We start from the raw sequence: 17,825 nt of genomic DNA, 5'->3' as shown, positions 1-17,825 counted from the left end.
TCACTACATTTTCTTTGGATCCAATTTGGAAATTCGGTTGAAATGTCGAGTATATTTAGATGGAAACTTAACTAGTTTTTTTTTTAATTAACCATCAGAATATGAATCAATCACAGTCAAGGTTTAATGTTTAATGTTATGCTTTTGTTTTGTACTGCTGCAGCTTTAAAAGGAAAACTTTGCTGATTTAAACCTCAGCAGTAAATAAACTCTACATACAAAGAGTTAAAGCTTCTGTTGATATTGATATTAAATATATTCAGGTTTGGAAAGCTTTAATGACTTGAATCTCTAGTTTGAAGCTTTTAAGGAAAGACGAGTGTTAAACCTACTTGGCCTTAACTTCAGCGTCCTCGTAGCCTTTATTTGAAACGTCATCCAGTCCACCAATCAGATGCTTGAATGAGCTGAGGAGAAAGAAGACGACAGCCAATCAGAGCCTTTATTGAACTGTGTGTGTGTGTGTGTGTGTGTGTGTGTGTGTGTGTGTGTGTGTGTGTGGTTTTTGTGAGTACCAGCAGAGGGCAGCAGACAGCTTTAATAAACCATCAGCAGCTTCACTCACTGAAAGGTATTTAAAGTACTGTAACGTGTGTGCACGCGTGTGTGTGTGTGTGTGTGTGTGTGTGTGTGTGTGCATGTGCGCGCGTGTGTGTGTTTGTGTGTGTGTGTGTGTGTGTGCATGTGTGTGTGTGTGTATGTGTATGTTTGTGTGCGTGTGCGTGTGTGTGTGTGTGTGTGTGTGTGTGTGTGCATGTGTGTTTATGTGTGTGCATGTGTGTTTATGTGTGTGCATGAGTGTGTGCGTGTGTGCGTGTGTGTGTGTTTGTGTATGTGTGTGCATGTGTGTGTGTGTGTGTGTATGTATGTGCATGTGTGCGTGTGTATGTGTGTGTGTTTGTGTATGTGTGTGCGTGTGTATGTGTGTATGTATGTGCATGTGTGCGCGTGTGTGTGTATGTGTGCGTGTTTGTGTATGTGTGTGCATGCGTGTGTGTGTGTGTATGTATGTGCATGTGTGCGCACGTGTGTGTGTGTGTGTGTGTGTCTTACTCTCGGTCGATGACCAGGCAGGTGACGTCCCCGCTAGCGATGACATTGGCTGTTCTGACATCCTCACTGTGGATACAACACACACACACACACACACACACACACACACACACACACACACACACACACACACACACAGCTTCATTAATCACTATTCTCTGTCAGCAACCAAAGCCTTAACTCGAAACAGGAAATGGACTGTGAGGAAATGCTGACATGTCACATCTCTACTTCCTGACCAGACAACATGTCCTTATTTTAAGTTTTAAACCAGTTTCCCTTTTCTAAAAACACTCGATTACTTCCTAAAACGTGTCCTTACTTTAAAAAAAAAAGAATTCTTCTCTTCGCATTATGTCCTCAAACTCAAAAAATGTTTACATTTCCAAAACTTTCCTGGAAGTGAAACGGGTCCTCACAGAGATAGAAAAACAGGACACACACACACACACACACACACACACACACACACACGGACATGGCTCTTGTCCCTGATTGGACAAGCCGTCCCCAATTAACTGATCCTAAGTCTGAAATTTGTCCCCAAAAGTAGCCTATGACAGACCACTCACACACACACTCACACACACACTCACACACACACTCACACACACACTCACACACACACTCGGCGGATGTGTAAATTGTTCTCCCCTGAGGAAACAGCCAAACACACTTCAGACCAATTAGCAGCTGCTGTGATGGAGATCGGAGGTTTGTACACCAGCAGAGAGAGAGAAGCTCATTATCACGTAAACACACATGTTCTGATTTAACACGTCTGACCAGAAAACAGCCAAAAACGTCTCTAACGAAGCTTCAGCAGGACGAACACAGAGGAAAACTCTTTGCTGTACTTGTGAGGACACTGTAGTGATTTATTTCCCTGGAGGGTCACACTGTCCTCACTGTCAGTTTAATGCTTCCAGGCTTTTAGCAACCCGTCATCATCCATGTTCTTAGTGTGTCTTAGTGTGTGTGTGTCGCTCTCTGGTCACGAAATATTCACACAGCCTCATAAATGTTCGGTTTTTTCCTTCAGTGTGTCTGTACGGGACATTTGCTGCTATATAAAACCACAGCGGTCGTCATCAGTGGTGTCAGCTTGTAATGACAAGCAAGATTTTTTCTTTTTGACGGGTCCTTTTCACCTCCAGATGCACACACACACACACACACACACTATTACAGACAGAGTAGATTTAACAGGTGAGGCTGTCGCAATACTATATCTAATGTACAAGGACATGAAATCAGATTTAATTAGATCGTAAAAGCAGTCGCGTCCTAATCAGTGAACTAATTGTCTCATCATGTGTTGTTACGCAGTCAGAAACATTTCTGTCGTGGTTTCAGACAGAGTTTCACCTCTGAACCTGAAGCCTGAAGAGTCACTAAAACCATCAAGGTTTGAGCTCTGTGGACCATTAATGTCCACAGAAAATGTAATTCAGTCCAGCAGTTGTTAGACAGACGTACAAGGGGGGGAAACACACCCGACCACACTCTGAGTGTGTTTGGGGTCAAACTTCAGCGTCTGCGTGTCTCAGCTCTTAATAACATCAAATCTCAGCGAACAGCAGTCTGACAGGAAATGAGGTCAACAAGAGAGAAGGAGTTTATTACAGCAGGTTGTCTGTGTGTGTGTGTGTGTGTGTGTGTGTGTGTGTGTGTGTGTGTGTGTGTTTGTTTTCATGGACTTCCATCTTTGTGAGGACCAGCTTGTGTTTTAGACCTGCACAGTGAGGACATTTTGGAGGCAACTGACTATTTTGCTGAACTCCTCCCACATTTAGTGGTCAACCAATCACAGCAGGTGTGTCAGTCCTTAAATATTGAAGCGGTGTACAGTGAAGGGTTAGTTAAAAGTTCAAGTTTGTAAGTTAAAGGTCCAATAAACGACATTCAGCCCCGCTATTTGCTATGTAAGGATATAGTGGAGTATAATGGCGTCCTGAGCAGAGAATAAAGTCGAACTCCCTCTGAGCCTTTCTGTTCTTTGTTTTGATAGACGGTCTGGTCGGATGTGCATGTTAGTGCATGTGAGTGTGCATGTTAGTGCATGTGAGTGTGCATGTTAGTGCATGTGAGTCCCTCGCTGTCCTCCCAGTGTCCATTTTCAACATGGCGGCCGGGTCACAAGCTTTCTCATATTACAGCTAAACAGTTCATTAAAATATGTTTCTGAAAACATTTGAGACAAGAAATAAGCAATGCACTAACAGAAGCTTGATCAATATTTGATCAGCGCCGCCTAGTTTGACGGTTTGATCATTTATTGCATCTTCAAGGGTTCAAGTTTGGAAGTTAAAGAGCAACTTGCTGGTTGGAGACTCCAGTAAATCAATGTGTAGGAAAATGATGTAGAAACAAGATTTTCATTAAAAAAATATGCTTATATTCACACTACAGTGACTTCTGGAGTCATTTTAGTGTGTGAATTTTACTTGACGTAACAAAAGGGAGAGCAGCCCAGTTCAACAATAAGAAACAAATGGATCTTAAGGTTAATTTTGACTAATTATGAGCCTGCTATCATCCAGGAGGCCAGCGTTAGAAGGAAGGTCTTGATACTCACCCATCAGAAGTGCAACTATCAGCTTGTATCAGTCGTATCTCCACACTACTCTTACAGAGCTCTGCTGTTACATCACTGAGAGAGATAAACAGTCTCCTGGTTGTGTTTGATCGCTGCTTGTGTGGGAGACGTCGGCCCTGTCGGCTCTGGAGAGACTGTGTGCTGCAGACCTGATATACCGAACCTGACGCTGCATCCAGACTCTGAAGCATGACCATGAACTCCAGGCAGGACCATGACCCTCTCCAGACCAGCAGACTGGAAGATGTTTCAGGTAGAAATAATCTTTTATTCTGCTGAGTTACAATAAACGAGCAATGAATGAACCTCATTGCTTTACTGATTTGAAATAGAATAATAATAGTAAATAGTACATCTAAGTATTTATATGTAGATAAACAGCAAATTGGAGACAATATGAAAACAAGCTAAATAATTTCTGTTTTTACATATTTAAGGTCATCACTACCTATAATCACACTTTTTGATGATGTTAATAATAAAATCATCTTGTTTCCAGGGTTTAATGGCCTCATTTTGATGACAGTCAATAAAAATGAATCACAAAGTGTCTCATTGGATAAAAACTTTTTATGAAGTTTAGATCAGATTTATATCAAACAGACCTGCATGCAGCAGCAGCTTCAGGCTAATAACACACATCCTATATTAATAAAGACAATAAGGTTATATTCTGTAACACAAATGTAAACTAAGAGTTAAAACCAAAACTCAAAACAGAAGATTGGAGCTTTTTAAAATGTGTTTGTGGATGTAAGAAATAATAATAATATCAAAAGAAAAATATACAGACTGACCCATTTAAAACTAGAACAAACTCAGAGTATTTTATTTACAGATAATGTTTTAATTTGCATCAAAATACACATATAGTGTAATTTATGAGTATAATAAGCAAAAGTAAATAGTAAAAAGGTAAAATACAAAGTGCTGTCTTGCAACATTAAGAAAACTTTTAATAAACAAAACATAAAATTAGTCCTTTGAACCACAACATCTGTGCTGCAGGTCCAGCTGCAGGTCTTCTCTCTCTGGACCTGTTTCAGAAAAGAAACACTGAATGTTAAAAAAGAAAATGTGATTATAAACATAAACAAAACATCACCATACATACTTTAACCAGAATACCAGATGTCAAAGACGTTTGTTCCTTCTGGACACGTCTCCTCCTGCAGCCACTTGACAAACTAAAGTGTGGAACTCAACACATTAATTATAATAAGAAAAATGTACTTTTAGCTTTTCAGTGCCAAGAGTTTTTGTACGTTTGTTCTTTACATGTTGACACTTGCATGTGTTGCTCTTTAAGAAACTCTATGATGCTCTTCAGACCCCCTACTTGACCTGACGAATGGTAAACAAGGTAAACAAGGACATCAGCTGGTACACAATGAACATGTCAGCAGCTCTGAAAAAAGAAAAAAAAACACACTCATTATTTCTGGCTATTTCATTTAATCTAAAATTAAAATGAAAAGTCTTACTTGAGGTCAGAGTGACATTTCTGTGTTGGCTCAGTGACAGTTCCTCGTCAGATGACTCACTCATCGTTTCCTCTTCTGGGCTCCGTGACATATCAGCAGATTGGTCCATGACAACAGAGGATGATTCATCGTGGCTGTGTACGGGACTGAGCAGTGGAGGTGATGTTCGTTTCTCAGACCTTTCTGTCTGAGTCTCATCTTGGGTTTTACCTGGACAGCGAGGCTAGAGAGAGGTCTACCTTACCTTATTAGCTACACCTGTACAATCTAATGCTATCCAATACGACAGCTCTGCCACAAAATCTACCTTTATGAAGCTTATAATGTTCAGTGTTTGTTGACATTTAGTCTGAAATGTGTTAATTCAATTATATGTTAATTATGGAGGTCATAGTTGGTGTTGGAGTTGTACAAGCCTGCGTCATACTGAGAGTGTTTCTAATATTTTACCCTCCTACATTATGTAAATGGATATGTGGCATGTGCAACTAATTCTAGATATGAGAGTAAAGTTACAGCACCTGATGACTGACGTAAAGGTTTGAGGTTACACTGGGAGCCAGTGGAGAGAAGCACTGCAGCATCTGTCCCTTCATTACTTGCAGTATCTCCCAAATCCTTAAAACTAGGGATGCACGATATTGGATTTTTTGCTGATATCAGATATGCCGATATTTCCAACTCACTGTGGCTGATTGCAGATACTGATATATGCACATATTTTTTTCCAGCTGGCTGAGGAGGCTATTATGCATGCAGCATAGATTATACTAAGTATGATCAAGAAAGACAATATATGAAGGAAGAATTTAGGAAGACTGGAGTTCAGGAGTTCAGCATTAAAACTTTAATGTTAGGTGTTTCCTATCTGTGCAGCCGAACTTAGCAGCTCCTCACGGACTACTTTTCTCTGACTGTTATGTTTCCTCCCCAGGCTCCACTTCACTCAGCTGCTTCTTCCCACTTTAACCTGAATAACAAACTGGGGCTCGGTGGTCCAGTTGGATCCACATGGAGAGCCGCGGCTAACGTTAGCCGAGAGGCTAGCAGAGCGTTAGCAGCAGCATGGCCAGAGGGAAGCACAGCCAGCTAGCCTCTGCTAGCCTCACAGCTAACGTTAGCCGCGGCTCTCCATGTGGATCCAACTGGACCACCGAGCCCCAGTTTGTTATTCAGGTTAGTGGGAAGAAGCAGCTGAGTGAAGTGCAGCCTGCGGAGGAAACACCGGGACCGTCAGGATGAAACAGTCCGTGGAGGGAAACACAGTCAGGCGGCGGAGGAGGTAGCAACAGATCGGCCTCTTAATGTCAGCAGAGATGGCCGATGCGGATATTTCATTTTAGAGCTTTTATCGGCCGATACCGATGACGTGCTTATAATATCGTGCATCCCTATTCAAAACGCATCAACATTACACCACATGAAAATAAATAACACATGTATTAGCTGTGCAAACAAGCTGTAACTATGTTGTTATAGTAAACTGAAGTTACCGATTATGCCTTCTTTTAAAAACTAGGTTGCTAATGCTAGCTAATGTTAGCCATTATACATTATTAGCTGGTGGGTTTAACAAGGTAGCTTCACTGCCTTACAACAATTAAAGGATTTAGTGGCGTCTAACAGTGACTGATAATCCCTCCCCTCCCCCTTCCCTTCCGAGTCTGCAACATGGCGGACTCCGCCATGAGGAGGACCTGCTCCCTCTGTAGATATAAAGGGCTCATTCTAAGGTAACAAAAACACAACAATTCTTATTTTCAGGTGATTTAACACTAATTACAACATACTTGATATTATATTCCATTTCTGCCAAGTCCGTTCTGCTAGATGCCACTAAATTCTACATCCTGCACCTTTAATACGCGTCACACGTTGCTTTATTATTGAAATCATTATGCTGACTGATTTGGAAGTTAGCAAACTTCAGAAAACTTACTCAGTTCGAGCTGAATCTCTGACAGATCCGTGACCATTACTCCTGCCGGCAGGAGACCTGATGGAGCCACCAGCTGTCAGTCTCACCCGGTCCTGAACTCCATCATATCACCAGGATGATAATCCTCGGGTCTAAAATGAGCGCCACATGTGATTGCGTTTTTCGTAACAGATGCAGCCGTGACGTTGCGTCTCTTCAACTGGACAAAACGCACTCAGGCGTGAAAACTCGCACCGTTCCTTCCTGTTAGGAAAACTGTGACTCAGACTCAGACTCACGACCACCTACGACTGCAGACTGAGCTGAAGCAGAGCCGAGGAGACCGACGCCGTTTTGTTACGTAATATGACGCAATGTTGAAAAGGTTTTAAGAGCTTTGCTTAAAACGGACACTTTTTCCCCTGAATTTGGGCCCTTATGTCTTGCAAAACATGTTAAATATTACATTAATATTTAAAATGGTGATTTTCAGACAAGGTTAAGTATAAATATTTGTAAATAATTTAATCTGCAAGTTGCTCTTTAAGGGTTCAGGACTGGAAGTTCAGGTTAAGATGTCAAGTTTAGAACTCAAGGTTCAGGTCTCGAGGTCAGAGGTCGCGTCAGGTCACATGATCTTACCCCTGCAGCGCTCGTTCTCCAAACCAGTCTCCCCTGGTGAGCTCTCGGAGGTGTACTGGCTCCTGATTGGCTGAATCCACTTGGGTCACGTTCACCTGACAGAAAGTGTGATCGACATGTTAACAGCAGACGGATCAGGACTAGTGAGCGGATCCATAAGGGTGATCGGTGAGGAAGTTACCGTGCCCTTGCTGATGATGAAGAAGGTGTCTCCTCTGGCTCCCTGTCTGATGATGTACTCACCAGCTTCATAATGAGTCTAAACAGACACAAGTTAGTCGTTGATAACAGTGAAGTTTGTTCTGCTCTTTTTGATTTAAATACTTAAGTATTTACAGTTTACTGATGTAATATAATATAACATGTTTTTCTTGTTGGGTGTCTCACCTCCTCCATGACGTCGGCCAGTTTACTGAGAGTTTCCTCTGGAAGACCCTGATAGGTGGGAACACTGCAGACAGAAACACATCATTCATTTCATATATTTTCTGTTTGTTTAACTTTATCAGTAACTGACTGATTTGCCTTTTGTGCATTTATTTGATTGCATTCATTTTTATACTATTCAACCCTTAAACCTGCAACATTGACATATCATCAAGCAATTATTTAAACTAGCTCATTTATACTAAATGCTCCTTCTGGTGAGTCTGAGCTGTGTCGGAGCTGCATGCAGGTCCGATTTAAAATGACATATTTACATATTTACACTTAAAGGTGATGTATTGAACTTGTTAGCAAACATCCAGCAGTTACGGAGCAACATTATCGTTCACGTGGAGTCGTGTTTGTGTCCAGCTGGTGAACGTGAGTCCAATATTCACTCTATTTTAGCTCTGTTTTTGGTCTCCACCAACTCCTGAGGGAAATATCTGGAAATATCTTTCACTATGTTCACCAGCTAGTCTACAGCTAACTGTAAACTGTCTGTTTGGTGCTGAGCAGGTAGTGAACAGTGGATTTTTTTTACAGCTTTTTCTCATAAAACGACGCTATGAGACGCTGAGAGTGAAGCAGAACAGTAAAGTTGCAGCCGGACAGATAAACAATGAGCTGAAACTCACTATAAAGCTGCAGAGTCTCACCAACACATTACACACTGACAGGTCAGACAGTGGAGGATAGAAATGTAGTTTCTAGATGCTTCAAGGTTGTTTTTCCAGCGTGAACACGCTGCAGACTGTAAAGCTCTAAATAAATAAACACTGCAGTTTTCTCATGTCAAACAGTCATTTTGGTCATTTTTTTGGGAGTAATGGAACAGGAAGGGGATCGATGATGTTGACTTACTTTCAGAGTTTGCTGCAGTGTTAAACCTAACCTGCTGTTACCACGGTAACCACAGGTGTTGCCAAAGCAGACAAGGTTGAAATATGAAGGATTTCGACTTTCAACCAGCTGAGGGTGAGTGTGTGATGTGGGATTTGAACCTGTAACCCTGAGGAGCAGTGCCTTGCTCATGAGTTCATCTCTTTTTATTATTATGATTATTTTGCAGGCAGCAGGTGTGCGGCCGTCACCTCTTCAGGAAGTCCATGTACTCAGCGTGTTTGATGAGTCCGGTTCTCATCATGATGGTCTGGAAACACTGTCGGTCGATCGCCCACAGCTTCACATGGATCAGAGCTGAAATACACACATGAATACATTACAAAACCCCTTCTTTATTAGACGCTATAAATAAATCAAAACTATCACTGTCTCTTGTGTCGGTGGTGGAGATGAATCAATCCTGAAGTTAATGTGAAGGATGCAGCTGCTGAGGAAACATAAAATGATCCGGATCTCATAATTAAATAGTGCTGCTGTGTGTACACGCATATATGAATACTTATTACTTATATGTTACACAATGAATGTAGATGCGTGTGTGTGTGTGTGTGTGTGTGTGTGTGTGTGTGTGTGTATGGGGGGTGGGGGCGGCAGAGATCAGAAGAAAACATAAATCATAGCGCTGCCTTGTGTGTGTGCATGTGTTACATGCAGGTGTCGTCATGGCAACAGTACACATGTCTAATGTTCTGTATGTGTGTGTGTGTGATGTAGTTCAGACCTTCTCATGTTGGAAAAAAAGTTACTGCACATGAACGTAGCATCACTTTATTCTTATAGTAAATAAAGGAAAAGCTAAATAAAGGTTGTGATAAAAAATTAAAAACATGAAGTGTTTTTTTCAGCCCTGAGTATTGTCTGCAGGTATTAAGGTTGATCCACATAGAAACTGTTCTGAAAAGCCATTTAAAACCAAAACCACCTCTCTAGTGAAGCTTCATCAGAGAGGTGAAACGTGAACGTCAGACTTTCAGTTCAAAGTTCATATTTACATCGTTCGTCTTCGTTCAGTCTGAACGTCGTGAACACGATGGATGCTGGTTTCTGGTGCAGGAGACATAAAGCTGACCAAAGATGGCAACGTCTTGTTACATGAGATGCAAATTCAGCACCCCGACAGCATCGCTCATCGCTAAGGTCGCTACAGCACAGGATGACATCATCACAGGAGATGGAACCACCTCCGACGTCCTCATCATTGGTGAACTGCTGAAGCAGGCTGACCTCTACGTGTCAGAGGGTCGTCTTCACCCAAGAATCATTGCCGAGGGCTTTGAAGCGGCAAAAGAGAAAGCCTTGGCTGTTCTGGAGGAAGTGAAGGTGACTCGGGAAATGGACAGAGAGACCCTCATCGATGTAGCACGCACCTCCCTCAGGACCAAGGTCCACATGGAGCTGGCAGACCTCCTTACTGAGGCTGTTGTAGATGCTGTTCTGGCCATCGCTAAGCCTTATGTCTACATGTCGTTAGGTTATTAACGATATCTGCTGTATGTTGATTAATCGAGACTCCCAGAGCGGCCATGTATGAGAAAGATTTGAAAAGCCTAAAATAAAAATAAATACCTGCACGGTTCAATACTGAGTCTCCTCACTCTTCACACAGTCGACACAACGGCAACAATTATGGATCAAACTGTGACACATTTGTATTGTTTTCACACAGAAAGCGTTCAGTGACTACAGCCTTCACATGTCCAGACAAGCAACAAAACTCTTCAGTTTATGTTCAAACACTAACATGTATTCATACGGATCAGAACCACTGAAATACATCGATATTCAACCAGAAAACAAGACGTCTCCTTCCTGTAGATACACTGTAGTACGTTCTATAGAGAGATACACATCTGACTGTATTTACACTATATACACATTTATACACTATCAACCACAATAAAACAGTGATGTAATTAAAGATCCTCATGTGCTCAGTGTGAGTTGTTGTGTGTTGGTAAAGTTCAACATGTGGACTCAGTGTTGAACCGTCTTCTTGTTTACGGTTGTTATGTGCAGCAGGTTGAGAGACGTCTGCTTTGAGTCCACAGAGAGTGAAGTCAGTTGTTTACTGTCTGGCTGTGTAGGTGTTGATTAAAGAAACGTATTGTCAAATTTTATTTTATTTATTTATTTTCTCCCTCTTACTGATTTTAAAGTTTTTTTGAGCTTCCAAACTTCTAATCAACGTGTCACAAAACGACGACTCTCATTTAACATCTGAGGACGACCCAGTGATGTGGCCCAGCTCTCACTGACCAATCACTGAGCAGGAAAGAACCGAAATCTGCCAAAATCACCACATCCCCCCCCCCCTCCTGTGAGATCTGGATGCTCTCAAAGCTTCATGATGATGACGCAGGTTTGATTCCCCAGACAGCAGCGGACAGAGACGAGGGGGGACTGAAATCAAAAGATAACTCAGTTTTCCATCAGCGGCAGCAGCAGCGCTGCGGGGGGAGACGCAGCAGGAGTGACAGGAAATAGAAATCAACTGTTGCAGCGGCTCGACTGAACCATCGTTATCAGAAAACAAACATGAATTAAAGCTGTGAGCAGCGTTGGTCGGGACCTCGCACTCTGGCCCGTCGGGATCAGATCATTTTGCTTTTTAAAAATGAGGGATATTTCTTACAAGTGTGGTGTGCTTTTATTTTGAAAGTGTGATTGACATGTGTACTGTCAGGTGTGTAGAGACAATAAGTAACTGCAGCTGGACACAGAAAAATACTCATATATTTGAATGGAGAGTGTGAGCGAACCCACACCTTTTTGAACATTTACTGCTTCCACATAGTTTTAGATACAAACTTCATTTGAACTTTAAATGAGTCACCAGACTTTGACCTACAAATCTTGAATTTACATGTTTTTTCTATCTTTTATTGTTTTTGAGATATTAGAGTGTGAGTTTTAAAGTCTTTTCTTTCTCCTCCTGTGATTTTATAATGAGTGTGTATTGCGGAATGTTTCACAGCACTGAGGGAGTGACATCACCAGGAGCAGTTGGAGAGGAGGATTTTAGAGTACGCTTCTTGTGAAATCTCCTCATAAATCCCATGACTTTGGCCAAATCTAACATTAAAAATCATATTTTCGTAGGAAATTTCATTGCGATTCCATTGATACAGGTTTGAAAGTGGTCAGACTTATAGTTTAGACGCCAGAAGCCTCTGTTTGACACAAAGTTCATGCCCATAGATATCCTCCCCATTGGTTTACATTGTAAGGTGTGATGTGGCACTGCAACTTTCAGGGCTTATAAAATCCAAACCGTTCGAGTTATTACAAAGTTTTTAACAACTTTTTTTCAGCACAGTGTCATAAGTCATGGATCAAAGTTTGAAGCTGATAACATTAACGCCCTCGGAGGAGATAGCGTTTGTTCGGGGTCCAAAATCGGAGCAAAGTCTTACTTTGAAAGTCTGATTGTGGACTTCCTGTTAGATTTAGGTCAGGGGTGTCAGTGTATGATTTGTAGGTCTTTTTCACCAGACCTGATGTGCGTGCCAAATTTAGGGTTTAAGTGGCGTAATAATAAATAAATAAAGAAACAAACAAACAAACAAACAAACACATGAAAAACAACAGGGTCCTCGCCCTTTTGGGCTCGGTCCCTAATTATTACAGTTAAGGAAAGAGAGAATTTATTCTTTTCAGTCCTGAAAAGAGCCAGCAGTCACTATTAACATCAGCCTGATCCTCTGCACTGAGACCAGAGGATTTCAATCATCATCATCATCATCAGTGAAGGTGAAGGTCTGATGTGGATTCGGGGCTCTTTAATCCTCCTAATTTCTCAGATGAAGAGTCGTTCACTTTGCTTGTTTGCTGACTTTAAGAACAAAGAAAGAAACAAAGAAACAAAGAAAGACTGAACGAAAATGATGAGATGGAATTTAATGATAGGTGTGTGTGTGTGTGTGCGTGTGTGTGTGTGTGTGCGTGTGTGTAGGTGTGTGTGTGTGTCTGTGTCTCTATCTCTCTGAGCATCGCTGTGAGTTTTATTCCTTGGTAGCGAGAACGTTTCTGGAAAGTGAGGACATGTTGTTCAGTCCTCACTTTGATACAAACACATGTTTTCATGTTAAAAAACCACCAGATTTTCCAAATTTGCAGCTGCAGGGAGACATCCCATAAATTTGATGTGATGCTCAGACAGAGCTGGTTACCATGGAGACAAGCATCCATCTGAATGTGTACACTGTGTGTGTGTTGGTGTGTGTGTGTGTGTGTGTGTGTGTGTGTGTGTGTGTGTGTGTGTGTGCCGGCGTTACCTTGGAGATGAACAGACTCATACAAACTTCCTGCAGTTTAATGAGCAGAGGAGTGTGTGTGGAGTTCTCAGACAGACAGCGATCGATACACTATTTACATCAAATCCCGATCAATGACACAAAGTCATGGAGAGTTTGAGGTCATCTGCTGGTTAAAACTTTTATCTTTTAATATCTTGAAAAAGATTTTCTTTCTTCCGTTTTCTTCCTTTACATTAATGTTTAAATGTGTGACTGTAGTGATATTTTTCCAGTGTGTGTCGTGATTTTCAAAATAAAGGCTCTGTTGTGTCGCCTGTTTTAGCCTAAAGTGTCCTTAAACAGTTTCAGGCACGTAACCGACATGGGGGACGGGGGGGTTCATTCCTTCACAAGCTGAAAGAAAGAGTTAAACGGACTCAAATTCACATATTTGTTCATGTTCAGGAACAGTGAACACAGCAGGTGTGAGCGCGGTGCCAAAGCTTTGGCTCCATCCTGTAGGTCCCTGTAGGGCCGCCGCTGCTCCAGCCCCGAATGTTTTAAACTGAGCTGCATATTTCTGCTCCTCAAAACTGGTGTTTTAATGTAACAGAGTGGAACCTAATGTGGAGCGACGGGGGGGAGAAATACGCTGCTGTGGATGTATTACAGGCAGTAAAGTTATTTTTTTACAGTGAGTGGAGCCGTTTCCAGTGTTTCAGCACACATATTGATCCATAATGAAAACTGCAGAGAGCACAAAAGCCTCAAATTATGTGTCTTTAATGAACAGAGATGCCACACACACACACACACACACACACACACACACACACACACACACACACAGAGCTCTCCTCAATCACAACTTTCATGTATTTTTCTTCTTTTATTTCTCTAGTATTTCACATCTGTAACATAATCTACTGAAATGTCCGTCAGAACAGGCTACAGCTATTAATGTGACTCAGGCAGGTCTGAGACGTGTCAGATTAATGTCTCAATCTTACAACCATGTGTCACTGAATGTATCCGCGATGCTGCAGATACATCAGTGCTGAGCTCCATCACAGCTGTCAGGACGTTTTTATTAAAGTCAAAGATAAGCCTTTATACCCACTGCCCCCCCACCTCCCCATGTCTGACTGTACTGACTGACTATTTATGTTTGAATAACATAAATAATGTGGTATTCATGATTAGCATCGATCAGGCGCTTGCTGTTTTAAAAGAAGTCACTCTCAGTTAAATCTCAGGATATTTAGAGCTAATACACAACTCATCAGTGACACTGTAGTGTTTCAGCAGTACTCAGTCTGTATCTGTGCTGAAAACACAGGCTACAGCTTCTGTTTGGTCATTACTTTTTATTTCTTGTTTCAACCGCTTTATGACCTGCTGTCTGTTGCCACGGAGATGCCAAGTGTCTCTGTAACCACGGAAACAACAGGAGACATTGCAGAAAGCAAATATTATCGGCTGAAGAGTTTTAATGTCCTGGTGTGTGTGTGTGTGTGTGTGTGTTTGCGTGTGTGTGTGTGTTTGCGTGTGTGTGTGGTGAAGGTCAAAGGTCAAATAGTCCAGAAATGGAAGAAGCAGATGGTTCAATACGACTGCATTCATATTCACAAGCAGCTGTTCTCTAACACACACACACATGCAAACACACACACATACACACACACACACACACACACACACACACACACACACACACACAGTGATGTGAATACCTGCTGCTGAAAACAAGTCAGATTGAAACTAATGAAGGAAGATTGAAGTCCGACTGAAATAAAGTATAAAATGTAACCGCTAACAGTGCTACTGCTAATACTTCTACTCTTACTACAACTAATACTAACACTACTGCCACAACTACTACTGCTAGCACTACTACTACAATAACTACTCACACTACTACTATTTACAAAGCTAAAACTGCCACAATACTGCTAACACTGCTACTACTACAACAATTAAGAGCTATAACTGCTCCTACTGACTCTACTACTACTGCTAACACTACTGCCACAATACTGCTAACACTGCTACTACTGCTAACACTACTGCCACAATACTGCTAACACTACTACTACTACTGCTAACACTACTGCCACAATACTGCTAACATTACTGCCACAATACTGCTAACACTACTGCCACAAAACTGCTAACACTACTGCCACAATACTGCTAACACTACTGCCACAATACTGCTAACACTACTGCCACAATACTGCTAACACTACTGCCACAATACTGCTAACACTACTACTACTGCTAACACTACTGCCACAATACTGCTAACACTGCTACTACTGCTAACACTACTGCCACAATACTGCTAACACTACTACTGCTAACACTACTGCCACAATACTGCTAACACTACTACCGCTAACACTACTGCCACAAAACTGCTAACACTGCTACTACTGCTAACACTACTGCCACAATACTGCTAACACTACTACTGCTAACACTACTGCCACAATACTGCTAACACTACTACCGCTAACACTACTGCCACAAAACTGCTAACACTGCTACTACTGCTAACACTACTGCCACAATACTGCTAACACTGCTACTACCGCTAACACTACTGCCACAATACTAACACTGCTACTACCGCTAACACTACTGCCACAATACTGCTAACACTGCTACTACCGCTAACACTACTGCCACAATACTGCTAACACTGCTACTACCAGGGCTGCCAACTCTCACACATTGAGCACATACACTGACACAGATCTCACACCACACATGCCTTTTCTCACGCTAACTTTTTGTCTTCACGTCCTCCAATGAAAAATTTGTGATTTTTAAATGAAGGAACAGCAGGGGGTTTTTTTCATGGCTGCTTCTGTATCTTCCTTGTGTTTTCCTGTGTTCCCCTTTCTGCTTGTGTCTTTCTTGTCCCCTATGCTCAGGTTTAGTTGGTCTTTTTGGACATTCATTGTGATAGTTTTCCAATGTTTGCTTATTTGAATTAATGCTTGTTTGTCTCCTGTGCTTCAGGATCCCAGCCAGCCAGCCTGCCTGCCTGCTAACCCGCCTGCTTACCCACGCTCTCTGGCTTCCTCCGCCAACCACACCGCCGTGCCATTCTCCATTCCTCCTCCTCTTCCCTCTGCCATCCCATCTAATCTCCACTGCAGTGCTTTTTAAATAAACCAGTTAACCTGCATCTGCCTCTTAGTCTGTGTTTTTCGCTTGGGTCTGCTTTTGAACTAAACATGACAGTAAAGGTTAAGGCAACACTTTTCACAGGTTGTCTATGAACGAACCAATCATCATCTGTTTGAACAAAAAGCGTGAAACAACAAATCATTGCGTGTGCTTTCGCAATGATTTGCACTAGTACTACGGCTAATAGCACCAATGGTGCTAACATTACTTTTACTTCTTTAGCTGCTACTGTTACTGCTTGTTGATACTGTGACTAGTAGCTCCTATTACCACTGCTAACACTACTTCTACCACTACTGCTAATAATACTGCTTCAGCTAAAAATGCCACTACTGCTAACACTATCACTACTAATAATGCTGCTACTGCTAACAGTGCTAATTCTGCTGGTAGGCTACTACTTAAAACATATTTTCAAGAGACTGATTTTTCATCATCAAGATTTTTTTTTTAAATTCCAAACAGTTTATTTTTATGTTTAAACTTCATTTCAGTACTTCTTGATATTGTGTAGTAGCAACATGTCAGACTGGATGTTGGCACATTATTTCATTCACTGTTGTATATTAAGAGACAAATGTCCTCTTGACCCAGCTGATTTATCAATAATTCATCTCTTTGTGGTAACTGGTTTGTTCTTGTCGGGTTTTTAAAGCGCTGCAGTTGAACCAATCTGCACAGGTTGGAAAAAAGTAGACTAAAATATTAGCTTTCATGAGTCCAAACCACATCTCCAAGGAATTTTCCCTCATTTAGGATCAATAAACCTCACTGAAACTGCATATCTGGTGTTAGTCTGACTTGAACCTTTGCTGTTATAACATTATTGAGAGTGTTTTCTCTTTAAACTGGTTTTATTTATTCAAACGTAGCCATAAAGCCGACACTGACCACTTTGTGTTTGAGCGTAAAAGCAGAGAATTAAAGCAGATAAACTCCAGCTGGGGCTCTGTGTTAATGTGAAGATAACGAGCAAAAAGCTTCAGCAAACGGAAACGAATCCCTCGAACCCAACGCTGTTGCCAAGAGACACTGCTGCCAAAACTGGGCCCATTGGCTGGACTGGATGGTGTTGCCAGGCAACCACTGCTCAGCAAGCACTCTACCAGGAAGCGCCAACAAAAAGTTGGAGGTCCACACACACATACACACACATATAGACTGCTGTCAGAGGTTTGGTTGGTGTTTCATTGGTTCAGACTGGACTGAATCATAACACCTGGGCTCAGACCAGTTTCCTTCAGCAGTAGTGGTCTAAAGGTTAGAGTAGTGAGCTTATGACCGAAGGGTTGCTGGTTCAATCCCCCAGACCAGCAGGATGAATCTGGATGGGGATTACCACCACTGAGGTATGCTTTAGTGAG

At 41.8% G+C, this 17,825-nt stretch overlaps 1 protein-coding gene and 1 long non-coding RNA gene across 9 annotated transcripts in view; one reads left to right on the top strand and one right to left on the bottom strand.

Moving 5' to 3' along the window:
* Positions 1-17,825, bottom strand: part of LOC121886692 (cGMP-dependent protein kinase 1-like) — a 57,343-nt gene that overhangs the window by 13,871 nt on the left and 25,647 nt on the right. For 2 of the 8 annotated variants that reach the window (XM_042396903.1, XM_042396902.1), the window contains exons 4-9: positions 9,217-9,322; positions 8,084-8,147; positions 7,878-7,955; positions 7,697-7,791; positions 1,054-1,119; positions 333-407 (exon numbers count right to left, since the gene is read on the bottom strand). In XM_042396903.1, the coding sequence (XP_042252837.1) occupies positions 333-407; positions 1,054-1,119; positions 7,697-7,791; positions 7,878-7,955; positions 8,084-8,147; positions 9,217-9,322 (484 nt within the window). Of the gene's footprint in view, positions 1-332; positions 408-1,053; positions 1,120-3,631; positions 5,832-7,075; positions 7,156-7,696; positions 7,792-7,877; positions 7,956-8,083; positions 8,148-9,216; positions 9,323-14,996; positions 15,016-16,335; positions 16,501-17,825 lie in introns of those variants that run through there. The other 6 variants (XM_042396904.1, XM_042396909.1, XM_042396907.1 and 3 more) reach the window with 6 other exon arrangements.
* Positions 7,867-9,280, top strand: LOC121886694. Its single transcript, XR_006092822.1, has 3 exons — positions 7,867-7,969; positions 8,105-8,138; positions 9,195-9,280. It is a non-coding gene; the product is annotated as an uncharacterized LOC121886694 (long non-coding RNA).

Source organism: Thunnus maccoyii, chromosome 20 (assembly GCF_910596095.1).
Source record: "Thunnus maccoyii chromosome 20, fThuMac1.1, whole genome shotgun sequence".
Lineage (NCBI taxonomy): Eukaryota > Metazoa > Chordata > Actinopteri > Scombriformes > Scombridae > Thunnus > Thunnus maccoyii.
This window is presented reverse-complemented; position numbering and strand designations above follow the sequence as displayed.